This window comes from Schistocerca piceifrons, chromosome 2, assembly GCF_021461385.2.
Source record: "Schistocerca piceifrons isolate TAMUIC-IGC-003096 chromosome 2, iqSchPice1.1, whole genome shotgun sequence".
Taxonomy (NCBI): Eukaryota; Metazoa; Arthropoda; class Insecta; order Orthoptera; family Acrididae; genus Schistocerca; species Schistocerca piceifrons.
The window spans coordinates 525,446,381-525,471,631 of NC_060139.1; the positions used below are offsets into that span (position 1 = coordinate 525,446,381).

At 44.9% G+C, this 25,251-nt stretch overlaps 1 protein-coding gene across 1 annotated transcript in view; it reads right to left on the reverse strand.

Annotated features, from left to right (window-relative positions):
- The window catches only part of LOC124775548 (histone-lysine N-methyltransferase MECOM-like), a 205,107-nt gene that overhangs the window by 102,745 nt on the left and 77,111 nt on the right, over positions 1-25,251 (reverse strand). Inside the window, exon 5 of the mRNA XM_047250378.1 lies at positions 13,625-13,756. Within this exon, the coding sequence (XP_047106334.1) occupies positions 13,625-13,756 (132 nt within the window). The remainder of the gene's footprint in view (positions 1-13,624; positions 13,757-25,251) is intronic.

The following is a 25,251-nucleotide window of genomic DNA, read 5'->3' on the forward strand; positions in this document are numbered from 1 at the left end:
CGGCAAATAACAATCCTTTGTCCGAAGGTGCCGCCTTGAGGAACTATTTATGACCAAATTTTGCCTGCAAATGACCATCAGCTCTCCAGTGTCATCTTGAGAAACTCAAAAACTGGCCAGAAAGTGCGCTAGCAGTGAAATTCTAATAAAATATGCACCGGCGTTGAAAGCCTTTCCGTGTATTTCAGTCCCATCACCTCCTCCCAAAGGAGCTGAACAAAAATTCCAGTCCCTGTTTTTGGGACATCACATCCTGCTGTGGCACACGCCGTTTCCATTCAGACAATTTTTAACATATAATATTGTACGTAAAATTAATACCAAGATTTTAAACAAAACTGAATAATTTCTCCGCCGATTACCTAAAGTTTCAAAATTGAAAAGATAATCATTTCACGTACACTTTATCCCTTTCGCCTTGGAAAAGATAGTATTTATTTTACAGTGCAAATACAGATCTTGCAAGGATAATATTCAGATCTCTTGTGGTAACATATCATTCAGCACGGGATTTAGCACCTAGCAATTGTCACTGGCTTGTTACTCCTGGACAGGTGCTCTGCCTTAGAAATGAAACTCAAAGCCCTTGCATCCATCATCCTAGTTGTTATGAAGAATGAGATACGGCTGACAACGCTACCTTAGACCACCGATTTGTCATAAAAAGTTTTAACGCTGGGTGGTCATTGGTAGTTAAAATGTGCAGTTAGTCTGATAACTTTTTTCTGTGTATGTGTTCTGTCGTAATGAAGTCGGCTTTCTATTACCATCCACACAAACCTGATAAACCAGTGGCACCGAATTATGTGACCATCTTTGTGTCCTTTGGTTAGAACGAAGTCTGCGCTATCCAAATCTTCCACCGGTAGTGGACTACAGCCCTGTCGCTTCGTGTCAGGACATGTTCTATCACGCTTGTGATATTGTCACTGCTATGGAGGTATATTGCTGGTTCACTGGGAAGCACCGATGCGGTAGATTCATCGAATACCTGGAAAGCTTTCTATCTTCGCCAAGTGGGAATGTTGTGATTGTAGTCTAACAATTCAGTTTAGTGGCTACCGTAAGTATGTACTTAATGCTGTGACGTATTGACGAGAATTAAGTAAAAGGGTGAAACCAAGTACTGGGACAAAGTGTATTCTTTTACAATACGATCAAAGATACAGTGGACTAGAAAGCTTCATCCGACAGAACTGCATGAATGACAGCGAAATGGTTTCGGAATTAGACAGTAACACTGACGTATAGGCTAGACACCTGAAAATGAACGTCACCAGCTCTCCTCGCTGCCACACACTGGAAATTAATAAACTTTTTCAGCACCAGGAAATAGGAAAATGCGATTTTGGCAAATCATAGATGCAATTTCCACTTCGCTAGTTTACATTTCCTATTTTAAATGATGAATTTATGGGATGGAGTAAAAGTTAACAAACAAATCAATATCACATTTAATGATGAATAAGTGTAACTGAAATTAACATTACATATGAATACAGACATTAAAATTTATATTTTTGAGAAAAAGTTCCCGTTCAGACTACTGCGTTGTCGACATAAAGCGTAACATGCTTTCGAGAAGAGTCTTTCAAGAGCTTAGGTCGTGGCTATACAGCTCAAATATTTAGTTGCATTTATTTTAAGCTTTCATGGCTCTGGGTAGGTAATAGCGATGATGTGATTCCATAGATAGAATGCTTTCTTTCAGATGCTGTGATGGGGCCGTTTCTGTTTCAGTTTGAAACTTAATCTTTACTTGTGCTATTTTGTCATGCTCACCCCATAAATCAAATTTGATTTCCTTGTCTGCCGTGTTGCCCACAGAACTTGATAACACCTAAGCATGGACTTCCTTAGTTCGTTCAAAAACGTTATTCTCTCTCCTCCCTTCCCCGTTTCCATGGTATCGTTAATTGACGTCTTCAGAAAGAGATTCTTGTACCTGATGAGAAAATTATAGGCGGTGTTGCCATCTTTGAAATCTGATACTTCGTTTTCAACGCATATGTTTGCAGAGATGCCTCATCAACGATCATCGGGCACTCCTACTAGAAAGGAACTTTACTGCTTTTGTACCACGGGCCGGACACCACATTAGCGCACATTTGCAGACCAGACAGTGGACAACTGTAAACGCTTATTCGTAAGTACTTCCGGGGTTTCACAAGAAAACTACACGGAGAACAGACACATCAAGGTACGAAATACATTAGTGCAGTAAGAGTCACTGCTAACGATTTGTAGCAATATTTAATCGTGAAATTTACTAGCAAATTGAGAATGCGACACCACGACAGGTATACAATTTACTGGAAACAAATGGAAATTTGTGCCAGACGGCGGATCGAACCCGGATTTCCCGCTTAAAGTGAGCAGTCGCCTTAAACGTTTCGGCTACCCCAACACGCTTCATGGACAGACCCAAACTTCCGCATGTCTCAGTGTCTGCTACCCATAGTGCTCGAACAGTTATGTGATTCCCGCACAGGGAGAGACTTCCTTAGTAATCTCGTCTTTCTTGTGGACAAGCATGCATGTCCGAAGGAATATGACGTTGAACTGTCAAATACAGACACTGCACTAATACATTTAATGATCATTTTGGAAGCGTTATGGAAAGCAGAGACTAGGACGTGGAAGTTTGGATCTGGTGGAGGGTGCTGGGATAGCCGAAGCAGTTAAGGCGACAGCTAGCGTAATGCGGGAAATCTGGGTTCGTGTCGCAGTCCTGCACAAATTTTTGTTACCAGTGAATTGTGTAGCTGCGGTGGTATCGTACGTACTCAGAATTTGCAAAGCCATTTCATGACATACATCAGTCGATAGAGCATCACATTACAGTCCGATAGCTGAGTGGTCAGCGCGGCGGAATACCGCGCGAAAAGGACCTGGGTTCGATTCCCGGCTGGGTGGGGAATTTTTCTCCGCTCAGGGACTGCGTGTTGTGTTGTCCTCGTCCTCGCCACCGTGTTGTGTTGTCTTCATCATCATCTCATCCAACGGCGTGGCGACAGGAACGGCATCCGGCCACACCGTAAATTAACCGTGTCAAACCAAACAATAACCATGCCGACCCTGCGACAGAGCAGAACGAAGGCACAAGGAGAAACAGAGAGAGAGAGAGAGAGAGAGAGAGAGAGAGAGAGCGTCACATTACGGGTGCTCGGTATGGACACCGTCTGTGACGCAGCAAATGCCAATATATTCGTACAGCTCACTGAAGTCGCTGATGCTACTACTGTTGATGGTGCTTGTAGGGCGCAACGACCGAAGCCCACTTTGGCATTCTGTTCAGTGGGTTGCCTATCTGCAGGAGCGAACTAATTCTAGGCAACAATACGGAGCAGGTGACTCGACTGACACTACCATCCCTAGTGATACCCTCTGCAACTACGCTTAATATCAGTGGAGAGATGCTGTATCCTCTGATATGGGTGTTTTAGTGTATCTGTATATTGAGCAAGCAATAAAGGAAACAAAAGAAAAGTTCGGAGTAGGTATTAAAATCCATGGAGAAGAAATAAAAACTTTGAGGTTCGCCGATGACATTGTAATTCTGTCAGAGACAGCAAAGGACTTGGAAGAGCAGTTGAGCGGAATGGACAGTGTCTTGAAAGGAAGGTATAAGATGAACATGAACAAAAGCAAAACGAGGATAATGGAATGTAGTCGAATTAAGTCGGTTGATGCTGAGGGAATTAGATTAGGAAATGAGACACTTAAAGTAGTAAAGGAGTTTTGCTATTTGGGGAGCAAAATAAATTATGATGGTCGAAGTAGAGGGGACATAAAATGTAGACTGGCAATGGCAAGGAAAGCGTTTCTGAAGAAGGAAAATTTGTTAACATCGTGTATAGATTTAAGTGTCAGGAAGTTGTTTCTGAAAATATTTGTATGGAGTGTATGGAAGTGAAACATGGACGATAAATAGTTTAGACAAGAAGAGAATAGAAGCTTTCGAGATGTGGTGCTACAGAAGAATGCTGAAGATTAGGTGGGTAGATCACGTAACTAATGAGGAGGTATTGAATAGAATTGGGGAGAAGAGGAGCTTGTGGCACAAATTGACTAGAAGAAGGGATCGGTTGGTAGGACATGTTCTGAGACATCGAGGGATCACCAATTTAGTATTGGAGGGCAGCGTGAAGTGTCAAAACCGTAGAGGGAGACCAAGAGATGAATACACTAAGCAGATTCAGAAGGATGTTGGCTGCAGTAGGTACTGAGAGATGAAGCTTGCACAGGACAGAGTAGCATGGAGAGTAGCATCAAACCCGTCTCAGGACTGAAGACTACAACAACAACAACAGTGTATCTCTTGTAGTTTTCTCACAGTCGCCCTCGGAAACACTGGAGGCACTGTATTATATTGCTGTGATCTCGCTTGAAAGTGAAGATATCACTCACTGTACAGTTACATTGCCAGCGGCTAGGTCGCGGCGACCCTTCGTGCGAGAGCTTGATTCATCCGACTGCAATAAGCTCGTAATAACGGCGTCAGAGGAGGGGTTAGGTGGGGGGGGGGCGGGGGGAGAGAGCGAGGCGTTGTGTGCTTGGAAGCCATTCCGGCCGATATCAGAGCTTCAGCGGGCAGCAATTATAAAACGTGGCGTGTAATACGCGAGACGACCGCCGGAGGGGACGCGGGCGAGATTTCGAGAATCTGGCGCCGGCATCTGGAGCCGCTTCCGGCCGCGTCGCGTGACCGGCCCGGGCCCCGCTGCGCCTCATACGTGTCATATACGCACAGCACACACTTGTTACTGGGAGGGGGCTGGCGGCCGAGGGCCAGGCGGCGGCCGACGCACACGCGACGAGCGTCACCCACCCTTCGGCCGGCGCGACGAGGGCGATAAGCGGCCGCCTCCTTACTTATCTGCGCTGCTGGTCTTTTACGCGTCCTCCAGGAAAGGCAAACGAAGATGGGGCCGATACTAGCTCCCGCCGCTGCACTGCGGTCCTTGTCGCCGCCACTGCTCTGCCGTGCAACGCCGCTGCCTCGAAGGGCGCTGCGAGGCGCGATAAAGCCGCCAAATAAATCGCCTCTACATGTCTGGAGAAATATACAGTGTGTTATCGTAAATGAATACTTGCGTTTCTGTACTGCAAAGTGATGAACTTGTATAGCAAATGTGAGTGGAAATACCAGTTCTGTGTCAAGTAATTCTCACTTCTTTCGCAAAGTTTACCCGGTCGTTTGGAGTCCACAGTCTTTTGATTTGTCTAATTCATTTTTGTGCGGTCCCAACATTTCGTTGGCATAACGGACCGGCAAGTCAATTTATTTACCCCAATGAGCCAAAACATTACGACCACCTGTTTAATAGCATGTTGTCCCACTTTTCAAACACAGTACAACAGAGATTCTACTTGGCATGGATTCTACAAGTTCTCGACAGGATTCCAGAAGTACGTGGCACCAGATGTCTCGCACAGGTGAAGCATTTCCAGAAAATTACCGGATGGTGGTTTCCGGGCACGCAGCTGTCGCCCGATATGTGTTCCGGTGCTTACAGATCATGTACATTTGCTGGTCAAGACGTCAAAGTGAGTTCACTATAATGCCCGTTAAACAACTGTAGCACGAAACTTCCTGTCAGATTAAAACAGTGTGCCGGACCGAGACTTGATCTCGGGACCTTTGCCTTTCGCGGGCAAGTGCTCTACCAACTGAGCTACCCAAGCACGACTCACGCCCCGTCCCCACAGCTTTACTTCTGCCAGTACCTCGTCTCCTACCTTCCAAACTTTACAGAAGCTCTCCTGCGAACGTTGCAGAACTACCACTCCTGAAAGAAAGGATACTGCGGAGACCTGTATTAGCCACAGCCTGGGGGATGTTTCCAGAATGAGATTTTCAGTCTGCAGCGGAGTGTGCGCTGATGTGAAAGTTCCTGGCAGATTAAAACTGTGTGCCGGACCGAGACTCGAACTCGGGACCTTTGCCTTTCTTTCAGGAGTGCTAGTGCCGCAAGGTTCGCACGAGAGCTTCCGTAAAGTTGGGAAGGTAGGAGACGAGGTACTGGCAGGTAGTAAAGCTATGAGGACGCACGTTCCTATTTGGAATATATCTTCGTATAAAAAGGGACGAAGTTAGTCATGGCTATGTTACACTATTATCTATCCGAAGACAGTGGAAAATGCATCCTTCAAGAAATTCTGATGGGGGAGTTTTTTTCACATGATAATAGACGTACCTTGCCCCACCCGCCTTCCTACTAAGTTTATTTTGACACGATGTAAACGAGTTTCCTCTCTGCACATACAACAACGAGCGCCAGTATGGCGCAGCAGTAACATCCTGGACTCATAGTTTGCAGTGTGCGAGTCAAGTTCCCATCCCGCCAGCCAGTTATGGGTTTTCCGTGATTTCCATACGTAATTTAAAACTAATGACGACATAGTTCATTAGACAGGAGACAGCCGGTTTCCTACCTCCATCCTCCCCCAAAGTGAGCATCTTCTCCATGCCGTAGACAACACATTACCCTCTAATCTACCTTACAACTTACTTTACTAAGGGAAACCTCGTGATCACTACGTTAACTTCCTAGACATTGCCAATACAGAATTTCAATTAGGAACATTCAAGGTTCCTGAGACTGACACCTCTCTGCGAGATAATGTGCAAAGACTTCTTTTCAAAACAAGTGTTGTTATTTTCAGAAAGGAAAGACTTACAACAAGAATAACAGATAAAAGAACTTTTATTTCTAAATGGCTTCCTTAGGCACAGTAGCTGGGACAGTAGATATACGGTGCATGTGCTCGTAGCGAAACGGCAGCAACTTCTCCACAGTTTATTCCGAATCATACAAAACATATTACAGATTATAGCAGTTGCACGAACACCCTGGCTAGACGCTTCAGTCTGGAATCGCGTGACCGCTACTGTCGCAGGTTCGAATCCTGCCTCGGGCATGGATGTGTGTGATGTCCTTAGGTTAGTTAGGTTTAAGTAGTTCTAAGTTCTAGGGGACTGATGACCATAGATGTTAAGTCCCATAGTGCTCAGAGGCATTTGAACCATTTTGAACATTTCTTCTACATTTCTAGTTTCATAGAAGTTCTCCGAACGCCCACAGTTCAGTAGCTCGGTGCAAGCCTCTGCGCTTCAGCTGTCGGACTGTGGACAAGGGAGCTGCATTACTCTACGTAATGTACAGCTCGGTTGCTTGTTTCTCTTTCTGCTACTTATAGATCGGGCGCCTATGGATACTTGAGTTCCCTGTTAAGCATTATTCGAGCTCTCTCAACAGTACAAAGCACATTTATACTTGTGTTTCCTCTTCGCGACGCGGAGCCGCACGTGGCCAAGAGGATATGCACTCGCGGGCCGCACGCGACTATTGAAAAACGTGCAACCGGGCTCTCTGCACAGCAGCGTATGTGTGGGCGCCAAACTTGCGGCGGTGGGAGGGAGGTGGGGAGGGAGAGAAGGAGAGAGAGGGGGGTGGGGTGGCGTCCCGCCGCCCCCAGACTCTACGTCGGCAGGTCGCGTCGCGTCATGCCGTGACTGACGGACGTAACGCGTCCGCGGCTTATGCGGCACCGCCAATAAATGCTATCAGGAGCAGCCTTCAAGCCACCACCTTCATAAATATTGCAATGTCGTACCCATTACGGCGCGCGACGTGCATTATGCAGAGACGCCTTGTGGCTACGTGGCCTAACTTATTTTCCCTTCTAATTAATTAGCCTCTCAAGGTCGCCAAGGCATTAACAAAATTACGTCACGCCACTTTTTGCGTCAGCGGAGAGGTATTTGCAAGTACATCTGGGGAACAGCATATAATTTCGTTTTTCCGCTTATTCCGTCATATAGCTGTTTTAAAACATCGTACGTTACTGCAAGAGGAGGGTGAAATTATGTACAGCAGCGTATTCGGCATGACACTTGCTTAGACGGGAGGCACTTGGCGGGTAACACGACACGAAAAAACACAGTCCCAATGACAATCAAATGGTCTTCACAAAAGAAGTCACTGACAGCCTTTCATCGCTCCATGTACGAGTGACCATAGACGTCTTTCTTGTTTGTCCTCGGTGCCATTAGCGATGGAATGCTTCAATAAAATCGTCTCGGTTTACAAGCCACGTCATTTCGAATGAAACACACGAGCTTTCGACAGTTGTCTCCGCCATCGTCTTCAGAAATTAAAATCGTTGCCGGGACTGGCACGGTGTTCTTGCCATATAGATGTAACGGAACGGCAACTTCTGGAACTTTCCCAGAGAGCCGGAGAGACGTATGCGCGGAAGGCAAGCTGAGGAGCTCCTAGTTGCTCCGCCGCGTCGCGGGACCGACAAACGTCATATCGTGCGAGGGGCCGACGACACGTTTGAAACTGCCGCTCCCGCGTCCCTACAAGCGCCAAACGTGCATCTTTGCTTTCGCTCAGTGTCCAACGCCAGTCCCCATTCCCTACTAAGTTTGTACCCTGCTCATGTTAAAACTGTCGCAGTTCATTCTAATTTAGGCCGCTGGTTGATAACAGATCCGCCGGCCGAAGTGGCCGTGCGGTTAAAGGCGCTGCCGTCTGGAACCGCAAGACCGCTACGGTCGCAGGTTCGAATCCTGCCTCGGGCATGGATGTTTGTGATGTCCTTAGGTTAGTTAGGTTTAACTAGTTCTAAGTTCTAGGGGACTAATGACCTCAGCAGTTGAGTTCCATAGTGCTCAGAGCCATTTGAACCATTTTTTTGATAACAGATCCCAGTATTTTCAAACTGTATTTTATGGTCGTTTTCTAGGCAATGTTCAGCCAAGTCCGACTTCTGAAGTTCATTTTCTTTGATATGTTGTGAACGCTCTGCAACAGTGCAAGACGCTGCCATTACATCTAAATAAGCAGAACACTGTGCCAGCCACGGCATTCGGTGATTTTAAATGCTGATGACGACAGGGGACAGATATCAAAAGCACGAGCGTTTTATTCGAAATGACGCCGCTTATAAACCATGAAGATTTCATTAAGGCCTTCTTATTCTTTTAAATAAGATGGAAGAATAACAAGACGCTGATAGTTACAACTGCAGTCATCTGTTATGTGCGTCACATATCGTAACCTATTTACCGTTAAGTCACGCAGCTCAGTATAATAATAAGAGGTAACGAGAGTCACTCTACCCCTAATTATCCACAGGCGCATTTTGTGTCTTGTGTCAATTTCTGTACTTTATTTTTACACCTTTGTGTGGATTTTCCTCAGTTTCCTGGGCGAATTTTGTTCACCGACGAAGCGTATTTTAGTAAGGTATGTGTTCTGAACGGTTGAAATAGCCACATTTGGGCCCAACAAAACCCCAAAGCCACTTTACACGAAGACTTCAGCAAACATTCGACATCAGTTCTGGGCAGGTATCTCGATGGTCGTCTGACTGGGCCGTACATTCTTTCTCCCCACCAAACGGATGGGTGGTACTTGACATTCGTGCAGCAAGTGCTGGCGGAGGTTTTGGATGATGTGTCATTGGAAATTCGGCACGGATAGTTGTTGCAGCAGGATGGCACGCCAGTACATTTTATATTTCGCTCCCGAAACCATATGATCGTCGTCTACGGGGACAGATGGATTGGTAGAGGCGGACCACATGCTTGCCCACCAACGTTTCCCGATTTTACCATTTTGGACTTTTTCTTGTGAGGCCACATGAAGGGTCTTGTTTACGAGAGTCCTCTCCAGTCGGAGGAAGATATGGTTGGACGGATCATGGCTGCGGTAGAAGTAATTAACCATACACCATGCGTGTTAGACAGAATGTTTCAAATGGTTCTGAGAACTATGGGACTTAACATCTGAGGTCATCAGTCCATAGAAATTAGAACTATTTAAACCTAACTAACCTAAGAACATCACACACATCCATGCTCGAGGCAGGATTTGAACCTGCGACCATAGCGGTCGCACGGTTCCAAACTGTAGCACCTAGAACGGCTCGGCCACATCGGCCGGCAAGCTGGACAGAGTTTATGCGAACTTACTGCACTGATACGCTGTGTGCACCAAACTTAGTTGTCATATGCAACAGCTGTTGTAGGCTAATATCACCGCAAGTAAGAGTGAAATTTGTACATATTGTTTCCCTTGTAACATGGAATCAAACCGTTTCCGGCCTTGGGTTGGTATGTAAAAACTTAGTCCATTAGGTCTCCTCTACAATCTCTAGAAGTATATAACATGAATTTTGAAACACCCTGTGTCTGGAACAGGAGAGGTCTGTAAAGCACTGATTTAAAGCTTTGTGTTCTCGACCGCTTTACTGAAGCTTCGTGCTCTCGACTTCTTTACTTAAGATTCCGAAAGCAGTCAGGATCCGTGACTCTAGAAGTAATGAGCAGCAGCTGTAAGAGAGCGACCTGCCCTCACGTGCCCACCAAGTTGCCACCCCCTTTGCGACTCCAGGTGAGTCGTCGTAAGGCGGCGGTGCCATCCGTAATTAGCGGCCGTGATGGATCGCCGGCCGCGACACCGCAATTACCACTGGCGCCGGCCGCAGCTGCATAATTCATGCGAGCTGCGCGGGGATTAAAGCAATGCGGCGCCTCCGGTAATCGCCAAGTGCTTGATGGGCGCCGCCCTCTTCGACCCACACTGCTCCCTACCTAAGTGCCGGCTGCTCATTCGTCCACCATTACTAATCGATGCAGCAATGATCAGTCCAGATGGCGCTGCTACTTGTATAAATTAGCCCTTCAGTTCCTTACAGCTCCCATGATGCTTTTGGTAAATTGGAAGTGTCCCGTATGCGTCTGATGTCGTTTGCAATGCCACGAGAATAATTTACTTTCCTGCGACTAAAGACGTACACCATCGAATCACGTTATTATGGCCAATTCCTATACGTGACATATATCGGGCATAACCCGTGAGGTATATCATATAATAATGTGTTTGGACGACGTGGATATTTAGGCTTTGCAGGGCAGGGAGTAAAGGTTATCTGCCCTTTATTTCATTTGCAGGAAGAATAGTACACTACTGGCCATTAAAATTGCTACACCACGAAGATGACGTGCTACAGACGTGAAATTTAACCGACAGGAAGAAGATGCTGTGATATGCAAATGATTAGCTTTTCAGAGCATTCACACAAGGTTGGCGCCGGTGGCGAGACCTAAAACGTGCTGACATGAGGACAGTTTCCAACCGATTTCTCATACACACACAGCAGTTGACCGGCGTTACCTGGTGAAATGTTGTTGTGATGCCTCGTGTGAGGAGGAGAAATGCGTACCATCACGTTTCCGACTTTTTAAAGGTCGGATTGTAGCCTATCGCGATTGCGGTTTATCGTACTGCGACATTGCTGCTCGCGTTGGTCGAGATCCAATGACTGTTAGCAGAATATGGAATCGGTGGGGCCGGCCGCGGTGGTCTAGCGGTTCTAGGCGCTCAGTCCGGAACCGCGGGACTGCTACGGTCGCAGGTTCGAATCCTGCCTCGGGCATGGATGTGTTTGATGTCATTAGGTTAGTTAGGTTTAAGTAGTTCTAAGTTCTGGGGGACTGATGACCACAGATGTTAAGTCCCATAGTGCTCAGAGCCATTTGGACCATTTGGAATCGGTGGGTTCCGGAGGGTAATACGGAACTTCGTGCTGGATCCCAACAGTCTCGTATCACTAGCAGTCGAGATGACAGGCATATTATCCGCATGGCTGTAACGGATCGTGCAACCACGTCTCGATCCCTGAGTCAACAGATGGGGACGTTTGCAAGACAATAACCATCTACACGAACAGTTCGACGACGTTTGCAGCAGCATGGACTATCGGCTCGGGGACCATGGCCGCGGTTACCCTTGACGCTGCATCACAGACAGGAGCGCTTGCGATGGTGTACTCAACGACGAACCTGGGTGCACGAATGGCAAAACGTCATTTTTTCGGATGAATCCGTGTTTGGCAACATCGCGGTGAACGCACATTGGAAGCGTGTATTCGTCATCGCCATACTGGCGTATCACCCGCCGTGATGGTATGGGGTGCCATTGGTTACACGTCTCGGTCACCTCTTGTTCGAATTGACGGCACTTCGAACAGTGGACGTTACATTTCAGGTGTGTTACGACCCGTGGCTCTACCCTTCATTCGGTCCCTGCGAAACCCTACATTTCAGCAGGATAATGCACGACCGCACGTTGCAGGTCCTGTACGGGCCTTTCTGGATATAGAAAATGTTCGACTGCTGCCCTGGCCAGCAATGCTCCAGATCTCTCACCAATTGAAAACGACTGGTCAATGGTGTCCGAGCAACTGGGTCGTTACAATACGCCGGTCACTACTCTTGATGAACTGTGGTATCGTGTTCAAGCTGCATGGGCAGCTGTACCTGTATACGCCATCCAAGCTCTGTTTGACTCAATGTCCAGGCGTATCAAGGCCGTTATTACGACCAGAGGCGGTTGTTCTGGGTACTGATTTCTCATGATCTATGCACCCAAATTGCGTGAAAATTTAATCACATGTCAGTTCTACCATAATATGTTTGTCCAATGAATACCCGTTTATTATCTGCATTTCCTCTTGGTGTAGCAATTTTAATGGCCACTAGTGTGTAAAATTCCCTTTAAAACTATACAGAGTCTACTTATCCATTCCCATACGAGTGGAAGCTGTTTTGAATGCCAACGGCTTTTCTACACCGTATTAAGCTTGTGTGTTTTTGGTGTTCCTACATCTTTTTCCACACCCTGTAAGAGTCGAATAACGACTGGCCGTTACAGCGTAACGTCCACTCAAATATCAGAGGGGACTACTTGCTTCGCCGGCCGCGGTGGTCACGCGGTTCTAGGCACTCAGTCCGGAACCGCGCGACTGCTACGGTCGCAGGTTCGAATCCTGCCTCGGGCATGGATGTGTGTAATGTCCTTAGGTTAGCTAGGTTTAAGTAGTTATAAGTTCTAGGGGACTGATGACCACAGATGTTAAGTCCCATAGTGCTCAGAGCCATTTGAACCATTTGAATACTTGCTTCGTGAGTTGCGTATGATGTAGAAGGCGACAAATTGCCAATTAAAGAACTCGCAAGAATTGACTGGGTACCACGCTGATACGACATCTATGACACTTGCTTACACCACATGTACTGCTTAAAAGTGGCTAACAGCCATACAAGTTACGAAGTTAATACAGTACCATAAGGACAATGCGCAGTCCAAGGAAAACAACAGTGATAATGTGTGACGGATAAGACACCCGTAATCAAAAAAATAAATACTTAAATGATAAATAAAAATTAACTTCGACTCCACTGTAAATTATAAAATAGGAAAACAAAGCATATACGTTAACATAAATCTTACTGTGAGTTCACTGACTTGACTTAACTTGATGTAATGGTTCACACTGTAATATCATCCGAGGAAAATCGTCGGTAATACTAAGCATTTCGAATCGGACACACAACAGGCGCCACTGTCTGCCTCATGATTGGCAGTAAGGAAGTCAAAGTGTGTGCACAATAAACGATTCTATTTAGCTGATATCTGGAGAGAAATTCATCAAGTTGTGGAAACACCAAACCAAATCACACATGCTGAGCACAGTTGCAGTGAGTGTTTTTCATTACTGATCGGCGAAGAAATGGAAGAGTTAATTGAGTGATGCGATACCATACCTGCCCAGCAATTAGCAGGGGCCGAAGGTTTGGAGCGTGGTCGTTGCGCGCACACCGCACGTACTTTAGCCAGTTATTGAGTTCGAACGTCCCGTCAAGGAAACCGCGAATCTCACTGCCGCAGACGCGCACCTGCAATGACATGCACAAAGCTAAATACGCATGCGAAGCGGAAAGCGGGATGCACGCAGTGTGAGAGGGTCCTCATGAGGAAATGTGTTACAGCACGAGAACCAGAAAAACAAGCGCTGTTGCTGATTGTCTTGTATCTCGTAAAAGGTTGGTGGTGTTTGTGATGGAAGGAAGAGGTCATTACAGATGTGTTCAGAATGTAGTTACGCCAATAACTGGCATAAATCTTTCTTCAGTGTCCGTGCAAAGTTCTGTCCTGAAGAAAGTACAAATAAAACCTCGGAATGGCGCACGAAGATGACAAAATTTATTTGCTTTTTACAGGACACTGAGGAAAAATTGAGAGGTATTGAGAGAAATGAAGGACATATTCGAAAAAAAATTCTAGACCGTCTGCTGTTATCTGCTGCGTACAGTAGCAATCGTGGCTCAGACAACACATTATCTGATCAGAAATCCCACGCTACCTTCTAAATCTCTAATCTGCCTTTATGTGTGATGTATTGTTTAGTAGCCGACGTTTACAAGGACCTCGACATTCTACGGTATTACATGAGTTCGTATGCTAGCAGTGAGAGCTTTTGTCAGAGAAAAAGCGCTCTCTGCATAAATGGTTACCCTTTTTCTTTTTGAAATAGTAAGAATCATAGAGATTCTAATTTATTCTAAAGATTTTCCGGACTGGAATGTCAGTTTCTGTCCTGCTAGTATAATTCTTGAATCTCTAAATCCACAAACCTTTCATTACAAACATGCTTCATGAAGATTTCTACTGTCCAGTTCTTCATTATAAGTTATAAAAAATATCATTGTGATTCATGAAATCATATCAGTGTTGAAATTAGTGACACAAAGAGAGGAAGGAAACAATTGTATTAAAAGAAAGGAATGATTGATGAGACATGTCTTAAGGTAGTCACAATGTCGCACCTCAGTGTTTCGAAGAGACTACTATCGAAATACTTGTAAAGACTCTTGAGGACTGTTTGCCAAATGGGAAGATATTAAAGACGTACAAGAAGAAGTGAAAAAGTAATTGGAACAGGAGAATCAAATAATGCAACTTAGGTGACTAGAGGGGTGCAGATATAGAGACAGATGGTGAGAAGGCACAATCCACACTCGAATTACGTTACTCCCATTTTTGCGAACAGCGCTAAATGCATTTCTAATTTAAGATGCTTTCTGCTCGACCAGACTCTCCTATCTAATTGTGACCTATGAAATAGAATTCTCCACTCCGTTAACATACATTTTACATTGCCAGCTGATCACGTTTTTCTCCACTGAAATGAATGCAGAGGTCGCAGATGATTCATGGAGCATTTTCAATAGAAATTTTTGATTCATCATAAATTTATTGAGGCCGGTACCTCGTAAATTTTCATACGAGCACACAGTCAAAAAGAAGAATTGTATTACTATTAGCTCGATGACCGTCCACGTCCACGGATGAGTTCACTCCGGTTATGTATGTTTCCAGCTGTTCTTAAGGGCGACGGGCCTGATTGAAGCACCTGTGAATTCATCTCCCAGCTCTGTTTATTACATGTCCGTCATTAAGAAAATGAGATTTGAAGTATATACCAGATCATCTCCAGACGGGAAGACCAATAACTGCTCGATATTCAAAGTCAGCTAACTCCCACAATCTGACCACTATATATATATATATATATATATATATATATATATATATATATATATATATATATATATATATATAGCGAGAGAGAGAGAGAGAGAGAGAGAGAGAGAGATTATTAGCGAAACAAGAGTTCTCTCGGACTTTTTCACCGTTAAATTATATCGCTATGATAATTGACTACTTCGTTACAAATCAAAAAAGGAAAATCAGTGGGATACTCTTGATCAGATATTGTGTTGACTTCATGTTTGTATTAGATAGCAGGAGACGAACAACTCTTTGTCAACTGTAATGGTGTTCCACAGTGAGCGAAAATTTCAAATTCATTTGCCTGTGATACGTATTTACATAACTACATGACACGAAAAAATAAGAATTTACAAAATGAAGTAGCAGAGCACAGCAGATGGAGGGGGGGGGGGGGAGGGGAGGGGGATAAAAAGAAGGAGTAACAAAATAGCATGCATAAACAATTTACAGATCTATCTTAATCATTTCAGTCTAGTATCTTCAACATGCAAGCAATCAAATACAGAGAAATATACATAATACATTGATTTCATTAACAAACGAAGTGATTACACATAAACAAGAGGTAAAGCGAAAGCTCTGTGCAAACAAAGAGTGGTAAATGCATTTACTTAAGGAAAGAAAGAGTGTCATGGACATGTATGTGGAAGCATATAGCTGGCTGTTATACTACGACTAGTCATACAGCGCTTATTATCACGTCAAAAAATGAAGCTGTGTAGTCCTTTGTTTGAAGGTACATATCTGCAGACGTGGTACACAAGAAAATCCCCGAGCGATATTACCGTAGCACGCCCCCAGAGGACAGAGAACAAAATGTCGCAGCTCATTGATAAAGTGCGCCGGCCGGGGTGGCCGAGCGGTTCTAGGCGCTACAGTCTGGAACCGCGCGACCGCTACGGTCGCAGGTTCGAATCCTGCCTCGGGCTTGGATGTGTGTGATGTCCTTAGGTTAGTTAGGTTTAAGTACTTCTAAGTTCTAGAGGACTGATGACCTCAGATGTGACGGCTCATATGCTTAGAGCCATTTGTTTTCTAACTCATTGGGGAAAACGTTAAACCTAGTGCACACCTAAACAGAAGCAGACTGCAGGACACTAGGAGTACCAAAGCAGATGAGATATTTTTGCGAGACATACCACAATTTCTCGGCTGCTCTAACTCTCATAAGGCACTACGAACTTCACAACAAGTTTATTCGGTATAAAATAACGATTCTGACTGTCCAGACTGACCAGGGCAAGGAGAATATATTTTTCTGGGTGCGGGGAATGATGCAGCCGACAAAGCACCTAAACACGTGTATAGAGGAGGCGTTATGATTCAGTGCACCGTCCCTGAAGGCGCTATCATCTGTCAGACAGAAGGATCATTCGTCAAAGGGAAGTCAAGTAGCTGGATGTGGTAAACAACTAACTGCACAGTCAAGTGGACCACCCAGGCGTGGTGAACCTCATCACAACCATACCAATAGAATGAAGTGGTGCTCAGCAGGTTAAGAACAGATCATTGTCCATTACGCACTCCGGCAGGGTGGTCCACGAACACGTGAAGTTTGCGAAGCACAACCCTTAGTACAACATTTGTTTCATGTTTCATGTGGTGACATGAGGTCATCCCTCTGCTTAGCCGGAGACCTGTCCCACTTCCTAGCTGCCTCTGCCGTTAGTAACGGATTTAAAGAGACTAAACATCTTAGGTGATCAGTCTCCCTAGCAGCCGCTGCCGTTAGTGACGGATTTAAAGAGACTAAACATCATAGGTGATCAGTCTCCTCTTCACCACCCTGGACGGATGTGTCTGCGTCTAATTTCTGTGCAAAAGTGTGAGAAAATTTTCTAAACGCTTCTATAGCGTATATACAAGACCGGACGTGGGTACGTGTACAGTATTCACCTCGCAGGATGTGGGAAACCGCCTGAAAATCACATACAGGCTGACCAGTACATCGGCTTTTAATTGCCGAACAGATACGAACCGGGGCTGGCGCTCTTCCCCGTCCCGGAAGCAGCGTGCTGTGGCGTGCTGGTATCCGAGCGTGAAACTCCCTAGCCGCACGCACGTTTTAAAATTTTATGAAGTGTCACGCCTCCTATCTGAAATATCAGAGAGAAGAAGTTGGTGAGATCTGAGTAGATGGATAAGACCCTGTCTTTTTCTTTAGATCGTCTACCATCCGTAACAGGTAGAGTTTCACAAAGACCAAAAATTCTACGAGAGCTGCAAGATCACCAATAGTATCTGCTCTTTCGGACGTGTTCTAAAGAACAGATACCATCTTCATTTCATAAAGACGTTTTTTCCAAACGATTCCTGGATTTTCACACAGGCGAACCCGATATTTGTGTCTATATATCCAGAAATTCTGAAGATGTTTTCTGATGTGTGTGTCTGGGGAATCGTCGGAAAAGTTTCCAGTTATAAGAACAGACATCGTTCAAATCGCTCAGATCACGAGATGTGCATGTCCATATCCAGTAACGACGCTGGCAGTCATGCTATTGAGAGCCCTAATTCCTATTCCTACATCATCATCATCATCATCGTCATCTAAAAGGAAACTGCTCCAAATATTGATGCATCTTCAGGCCTAAAACCACCCTCTTCTATTACCAGGCCAAGAAATTCTCTCGTCCTTCTACGTTTTACTATACAGGGTGATACGTGTTAAAGTTTAGAAAACCCTGTTGCGACGTAGAGGACGCTGAGGCAGGTAATTTAATATAAGACCTATGGGACCGAAAAGGTTGGGAAATAACCCAAAAATGAATACAAATGTCGAACATGTGACGTCACGTCCAAATTACGGAGAGTATTTTCGAGCGCGTACGTGAAGGGACGACTGAGCGATGCAATGCTTGCATTCAAGCAAACTGTGCAAATTTCGAACACATTTTGTAAATGTGACTTGTAAATACAGATGTTACAAATTTGTTGTCCTTGCTGTAAACAAGCAGTTCTTATTTTGTGTTTCTTTCCTTTTTCCCTTCTTTTTTTGTTTACGGACATCACGCAGTAAAGAAAATGTAGCTCATTTACTGGTAATGGTGCAATTATGAAGATTATACTCATTTACTTGTGACGCAACAGAGTAGGATTTTGTTGACTGCACTTTGCAATAAACCAGCGGAGACCGCGAGACTGGTAAATAAAATAATAATTTAATACCTCAGTGAAAACACTTATTTGTCTCATAATTGGCCGAGCGGTTTAAGGCGCTGCAGTCATGGACTGTGCGGCTGATCCCGGCGGAGGTTCAAGTCCTCCCTTGGGCATGGGTGTGTGTGTTTGTCCTTAGTATAATTTAGGTTAAGTAGTGTGTAAGCTTAGGGACTGATGACCTTAGCAGTTAAGTCCCGTAAGATTTCACACACACTTGAATTTTTCTCGTCTAATACAATGAAAAAAATGCTGCCTGCTAGACTCAGGATTCGAACCCACAATTCCATGCACTAATGTCGCCCATGTACGCCCGGATCCACACCGACGTGAGTACTTGAGCTGGGTTGCGATAATCGGGTGCAGTAGGCCGACAGGCTCAACCGCTCAATGTGCGGCGAAGTATGTCATCATGTTCAAAATATGTCATCCACTTTCGGGGTATTTCCCGACGGTTGTGGCCACATGTCTGTTAAATTAAATCACTTGTCTCAGTCAAATATGTCGTTTCGGAAGTTTTTAAAACTTGAAAAGAATCACCTTGTATAGAAGAAAGAGGAATGTAAGGGAAAAGCAGGTCCACATCCGGTCGACACGGCATCAAAGCAGACCTACGATGGTGCCGGATACAGTGAAAACTACTTACGTTAAATCAGTAAGTGGATCGAAACAGCATATCCAGACTCTCTGGGATGATAATGGCATTGAAACAGAGGATAACACGCGTAAAGCTGAAATACTAAACACCTTTTTCCAAAGCTGTTTCACAGAGGAAGACCGCACTGCAGTTCCTTCTCTAAATCCTCGCACGAACGAAAAAATGGCTGACATCGAAATAAGTATCCAAGGAAAAGAAAAGCAAATGAAATCACTCAACAGAGGAAAGTCCACTGGACCTGACGAGATACCAATTCGATCGTACACAGAGTACACGAAAGAACTTGCCCCCCTTCTAACAGCCGTGTACCGCAAGTCTCTAGAGGAAGGAAGGGTTCCAAATGATTGGAAAGGAGCACAGGTAGTTCCAGTTTTCAAGAAGGATCATCGAGCACATGCGCAAAACTAAAGGCCTATATCTCTGACATCGATCTGTTGTAGAATTTTAGAACATGATTTTTGCTCGCGTATCATGTCATTCCTGGAAACCCAGAATCTACTCTGTAGGAATCAACTCGGATTCCGGAAACAGCGATCGTGTGAGACCCAACCCGCTTTATTTGTTCATGAGACCCAGAAAATATTAGATACAGGCTCCCAGGTAGATGTCATTTTCCTTGACTTCCGGAAGGCGTTCGATACAGTTCCGCACTGTCGCCTGATAAACAAGGTGCCTACGGAATATCAGACTAGCTGTGTGGCTGGATTGAAGAGTTTTTAGCAAACACAACACGGCATGTTATCGTCAATGGAGAGGCGTTTACAGACGTTAAAGTAAACTCTGGCCTGCCACAGGGGAGTGCTATGGGACCATTGATTTTGACAATATCTATAAATGACCTAGAAGATAGTGTCGGGAGTTCCATGCGGCTTTTCGCGGATGATGCTGTAGTATACAGAGAAGTTGCAGCATTAGAAAATTGCAGTGAAATGCAGGAAGATCTGCAGCGGAGAGGCACTTGGTGCAGGGAGTGGCAGCGAACCCTTAACATAGACAAATCTAATGTATTGCGAATACATAGAAAGAAGGATCCTTTATTGTATGATTATATGATAGCGGAACAAACACTGGTAGCAGTTACTTCTGTAAAATATCTGGGAGTATGCGTACGGAACGATTTGAAGTGGAATGATCGTATAAAATTAATTGTTCGTAAGGCGGGTGCGAGGTTGAGATTCATTGGGAGAGTCCTTAGAAAATGTAGTCCATCAACAAAGGAGGTGGCTTACAAAACATTCGTTCGACGTATACTTGAGTACTGCTCATCAGTGTGGGATTCGTAGCAGGTCGGGTTGACAGAGGAGATAGAGAAAATCCAAAGAAGAGCGGCGCGTTTCGTCACAGGGTTACTTTGAAAGCGTGATAGCGTTACGGAGTTATTTATCAAACTCAAGTGGCGGACTCTGCAAGAGAGGCGCTCTGCATCGCGGTGTAGCTTGCGGGCCAGGATTCGAGAGGGTGTGTTTCAGGATGAGGTATCGAATATATTGCTTCCCCCTACTTATACCTCCCGAGGAGATCACGAATGTAAACTTAGAGAGGTTCGAACGCGCACGGAGGCTTTCCGGCAGTCGTTCTTCCCGCGAACCATACGCGACTGGAACAGGAAAGGGAGGTAATGACAGTGGCACGTAACGTGCCCTCCACCACATTCCGTTGTGTGGCTTGCGGAGTATAAATGTAGATGTAGAAATACTGCAAGAGCCTAGGAGGACCCTGTTCTGCGATGCACGCAGGGTAGAGGCATCCTCGTCGAAGACGCTCGGCGTGGCTGAATGGGAGCTGTGGCGGTGAATAGCGACGCGGCAAACGCATTACGGCGGTCGCGCGTGGCCGGCCGTGCGTGCACGCAGGACGCAGCTGCCTGCTGTGTGGCGTTGCGCCGCGCGCGCTGCCTGCAGGCTCCACCCCAGGCGGGGCAGGCTGGGCCGGGCTGCAGCAGGCAGCGGATGCGGCGCCACTCACCCACTGCTGACTGCTCTGCCGCGCAGCGCACGTTGCTACACCACTGGCAGAGCGGGGCTGATCAAAACTGCTAAACAATGTCACACACGAAGCGTCTACACTGATAAGCGAAAACATACTGCCTGTGCGCCGTCGGATGGCGCCTGGTGGTGTTGCGGGCCAATTTGCAGCCCATATGCTCGCTAGGGTGATTCCCCCACCGTGTCTGCTCCGTTTACATACATCTGTTAACGCAACAGGTAACAAAAGTATCTAAACGGAGCAGACACGGACTGAGAATGACCCAAGCGAAAATATGCGCTGCAAATGGGGAAATCCATTGAGATAAGCGACTTTGACAAAGGACAGATTATTATTATGCAAATGCTTGTGAACGAATATTTCCAAAACGGTGAGGCTGGTGGAATGTTCACGTGCTACTGTCGTGAGCATCTACGGAAAGGAGCAGAAGTGGCAGGATGGTCTGGATCGATTCGGACGTTGCTAAGATTTGATCTGTGAGGGACAGGATGGTGAAAACGCGTCGGGACAGACAGTGAGTCTAGCATGTTCAAGAGTGCACCCGTAGATTCTCACGCGGTACAGACAAGGAAGCGAGCTGCGATGGGCAGTAGTCGCACGGCGGCGTCTTTGCGTGGCAGTTGGTTCAGACACAGAGAGGGAGGAGTATAAGGAAGTGTTGCCGCGACTGCAGAGACAGAGTGAGTGGGGGGGAGGGGGGGAGTGGTTTATGGTCCACTGAGGTGTGCGGGGTTCGTTGGCTAGTCGAAGACTAGTGACTCTGGATCCCTGAAGAAGACAGAAAGGCATAGCGCGGGTTGGGTTCTGCAAGTAAGCGAATGTACTGATTCTGATGTCTTGAGAGGAGTGGCTGTTGATTCTTGGACGGCAACGTGACCGCGTATTGAATTCCACTGAAATCTGCGAAAGATTGGAAATCCGCCGTAAATGTGGTAGACGCAGTGCAGATTTATTTGATATGGCGAGAACTTATATTTTACTGGTTAGGCTAGAAGTAGTAAACTTGGTCCGCACATGCACAACAGTTACTCTTCACCACTGTGGTTTCCAGTGGCTAATTTCTATCTCACAATTTTATCACATGTTGTAACTGCGTATGGTGCGGTGTTAATCAAGAGTTACACTCATATTAAAGCGGAGTACAAACTGCAGAAGTGTTTGTTTAAAATGTAATTGTTTTTGGTAATTGTTATCAGTGGGTTTACGCCCCAAAAAGAAAACTAGTACATAGAAGATTTTCTAATAATTGTGCACCAGAAACTAGCTGCTATTGGCAAGTTCGGATACTGGTACACAATGTTCCTTTAATTCGGGTCAAATGGAGATTATTCAAATACAGGTTGTTTTACTCTTGACAATCGTGTTGCTGGTAATACGATCACAGCAGAATTGTATGTTAAACTCTTGTGACGTCAGTAATATTTGTCGTGTGTTTTGGATTAAAATTTTAAAACCAAGCAGGGGTAATTTTAGTCCATCTGTTCATTTCATATTGTAGCGCTTAAGGAGTTTTGTGTGTTGCAGAAAGCCTTACCGTATTTTTCTGATTTGCTTTAGAGCTGATGGTGTATGGAGCCCGTTGCCAAGCAGGGACGTGGATAGTTGGTGGTTGTGTTGGATCGCAACCTAACCACATCTTCATGTGTGCAGTAGCGCCTATGTGGCTGGGGCACTCATTGTAATTTTTTGAACTATTTAAGAGCTGCTGGCCTGTGGAAGGCGTCAGTATATCACTGTACTGTAGCATGCACCTTTTTAAAAGCCTGTAATAAATTTTCGGAGAACAATTTTTTTAGAACTTCACTGAAGTTCGTATAGGTATATTACTACTTTTTCTGTTTTGTAAGCTAACAAGAAATCTTGAGAACTTTATCCTGTTTAAATCATTGCAAGATATTCTCAAGAATTCGATACCGTTAAAAGCGTAAAAGAAATTTTTTCATAATTTTAGTTGCTTAATACGTTAAAATTGTGTTAAAACTTGAGGTTGTTGCACTGAATTGCTGTGTAGGCAGTTTTTCAGAAAATGGTTAGATGATTTTCGATGGTCTGCTTGTTTAATGTTCAATAAAGACTGAAATGGGTGTAGTTACATGTTAATCATTCTCCAGCACCTTTTCTACTCCACAAACCTAGCTTTACCTTTAGCGTCAATAAATGTGTTTTTTAAATCTTTTACTTGAAGGTCGTATAGACCATCTGAAGCTGCAGCCACGAGTTCCAACAATCAGACCGCAGGTACGTTTAGGCTGTGAAAACCTCTCCGGGACCCTGCAGCTGACTTTTGTAGTTTGCTGCAACTCTCCACGTTAGTGTAACCTGCTTAAATCTTTTCATCGCACGACAGGGACAACAACTTTCACTCATGTGAGCCCGCTTAATGTATTTGAGCGTTAGTCCCCTCTGCAGCTTTTACCTCCACACTTCTCTCCACTTCCAAATTGACGATTCCTTTGTGTTTCAAGATGTGTCTTACCAAGCGATCACTTGTTTTAGTCAAGCTGCACCATAAATTTCTTTCTTACCCAACTCCGTTCGGTACCTCTTCATTAGCTACTTGATCCACCCATCTCATCTTCAACATTCTTCTGCGGCACCACAGTTCGAAAACTTTTACTGTTTTCTTGTGCGAACGGCATATCGTCCACGTTTCACCGCCTAGTTAAGACACGAAAACAACCCCGCCGCGGTAAAGTCCATGGTTCATTGGAGCAGGGAGGAGTTACTAGTACGTAACATATTCAGTATGTACAGTTGTGTATATAACTTAATTTGATTTGTGTTTTAGTTTCCTATTATTCTACTACTCCCTTTTCTGTTTCTTTTTAAACACCTCATTTGGTGATTACTTCGTGTTAATTGAATGATGAAATCATTTCAATATCCTGACGAAATATGTAATAGGCTGATATTTATACCTTTTTGTAGTGTCCTCAATGGCAGCAGCAGCAAACAAGTTACCCCGAATGACCTGACAAGACCTTTAACAAGCAACAGATTTCTCTGCCTCGTGATGACTGGGTGTTGTGTGATGTCCTTAGGTTAGTTGGGTTTAAGTAGTTCTAAGTTCTAGGGGACTGATGACCATAGCTGTTAAGTCCCATAGTGCTCAGAGCCATTTGAACCAAGCAACAGAATGACGAGTATTTTTATTTTCTTCCAATGTCCGTCACGGAAGCGATAACAGTCGTTTCTTTGTGATGACTAGCTTCGGACCATCACGTCCATTTTCAAACCATAGCCTGAGACAGTCCATGTGAGTAACGAAACGTTCTGGTTTGCACTGGAAGAAATCACATCGTATACTCATATGAAATTAAGCATTTTGTATTCACATAATGATTTCTAGTGTCGAATAATGAACATTTGCTTACTCACATATAAGCTGGTGGGCTGTATGACTACACTTACGTCTAAGGTTGTGGTTTGAAAATGAATGGGATGGTCCGAAACTAGTCACCACAAAAAAATTACTAGTATCGCATCAGCGGCGGATATTGGAAGAAAATAAAAGTATTTAATACACAAGTTGCCGATCCTATCCTCCATAAATATGTTGCAACTTCACATATATCATGAGTGTTTCTGAGTAAGACGCCTGATCCATCTTCCGAGGAAGTCTCACACTCAGCTTTGAACGCACGTACGTATAGTATTATGCAGCACCTCAAGACTTCTGTATTAGTCAGTTTGAGGGTTGGGGGTCGGGAGACAGAAATTGCAACAAAAAATATAGTGACGAAAAGGAAACATAGGAAATTAGCAGCTGTATCTATCCTTTTGTTTAATTTTTTGCTTCATCGGTGTCCGCATACAACGTATGAATATTAGCCCGCATCGAATATAAATGTAAATGTCAGAAAGTCATTCCTGAAGGTAGTGTTGAACCTATCCTTCTACGGAAGCAAAACATGGACGACAAACATTTCAGAAAAAAGAGGATTCAAGTTTTTGAAACATGGTGATACAGAACAATGCTGAAAATTAAACGGGTACATCGCTAATCAGCAGGTA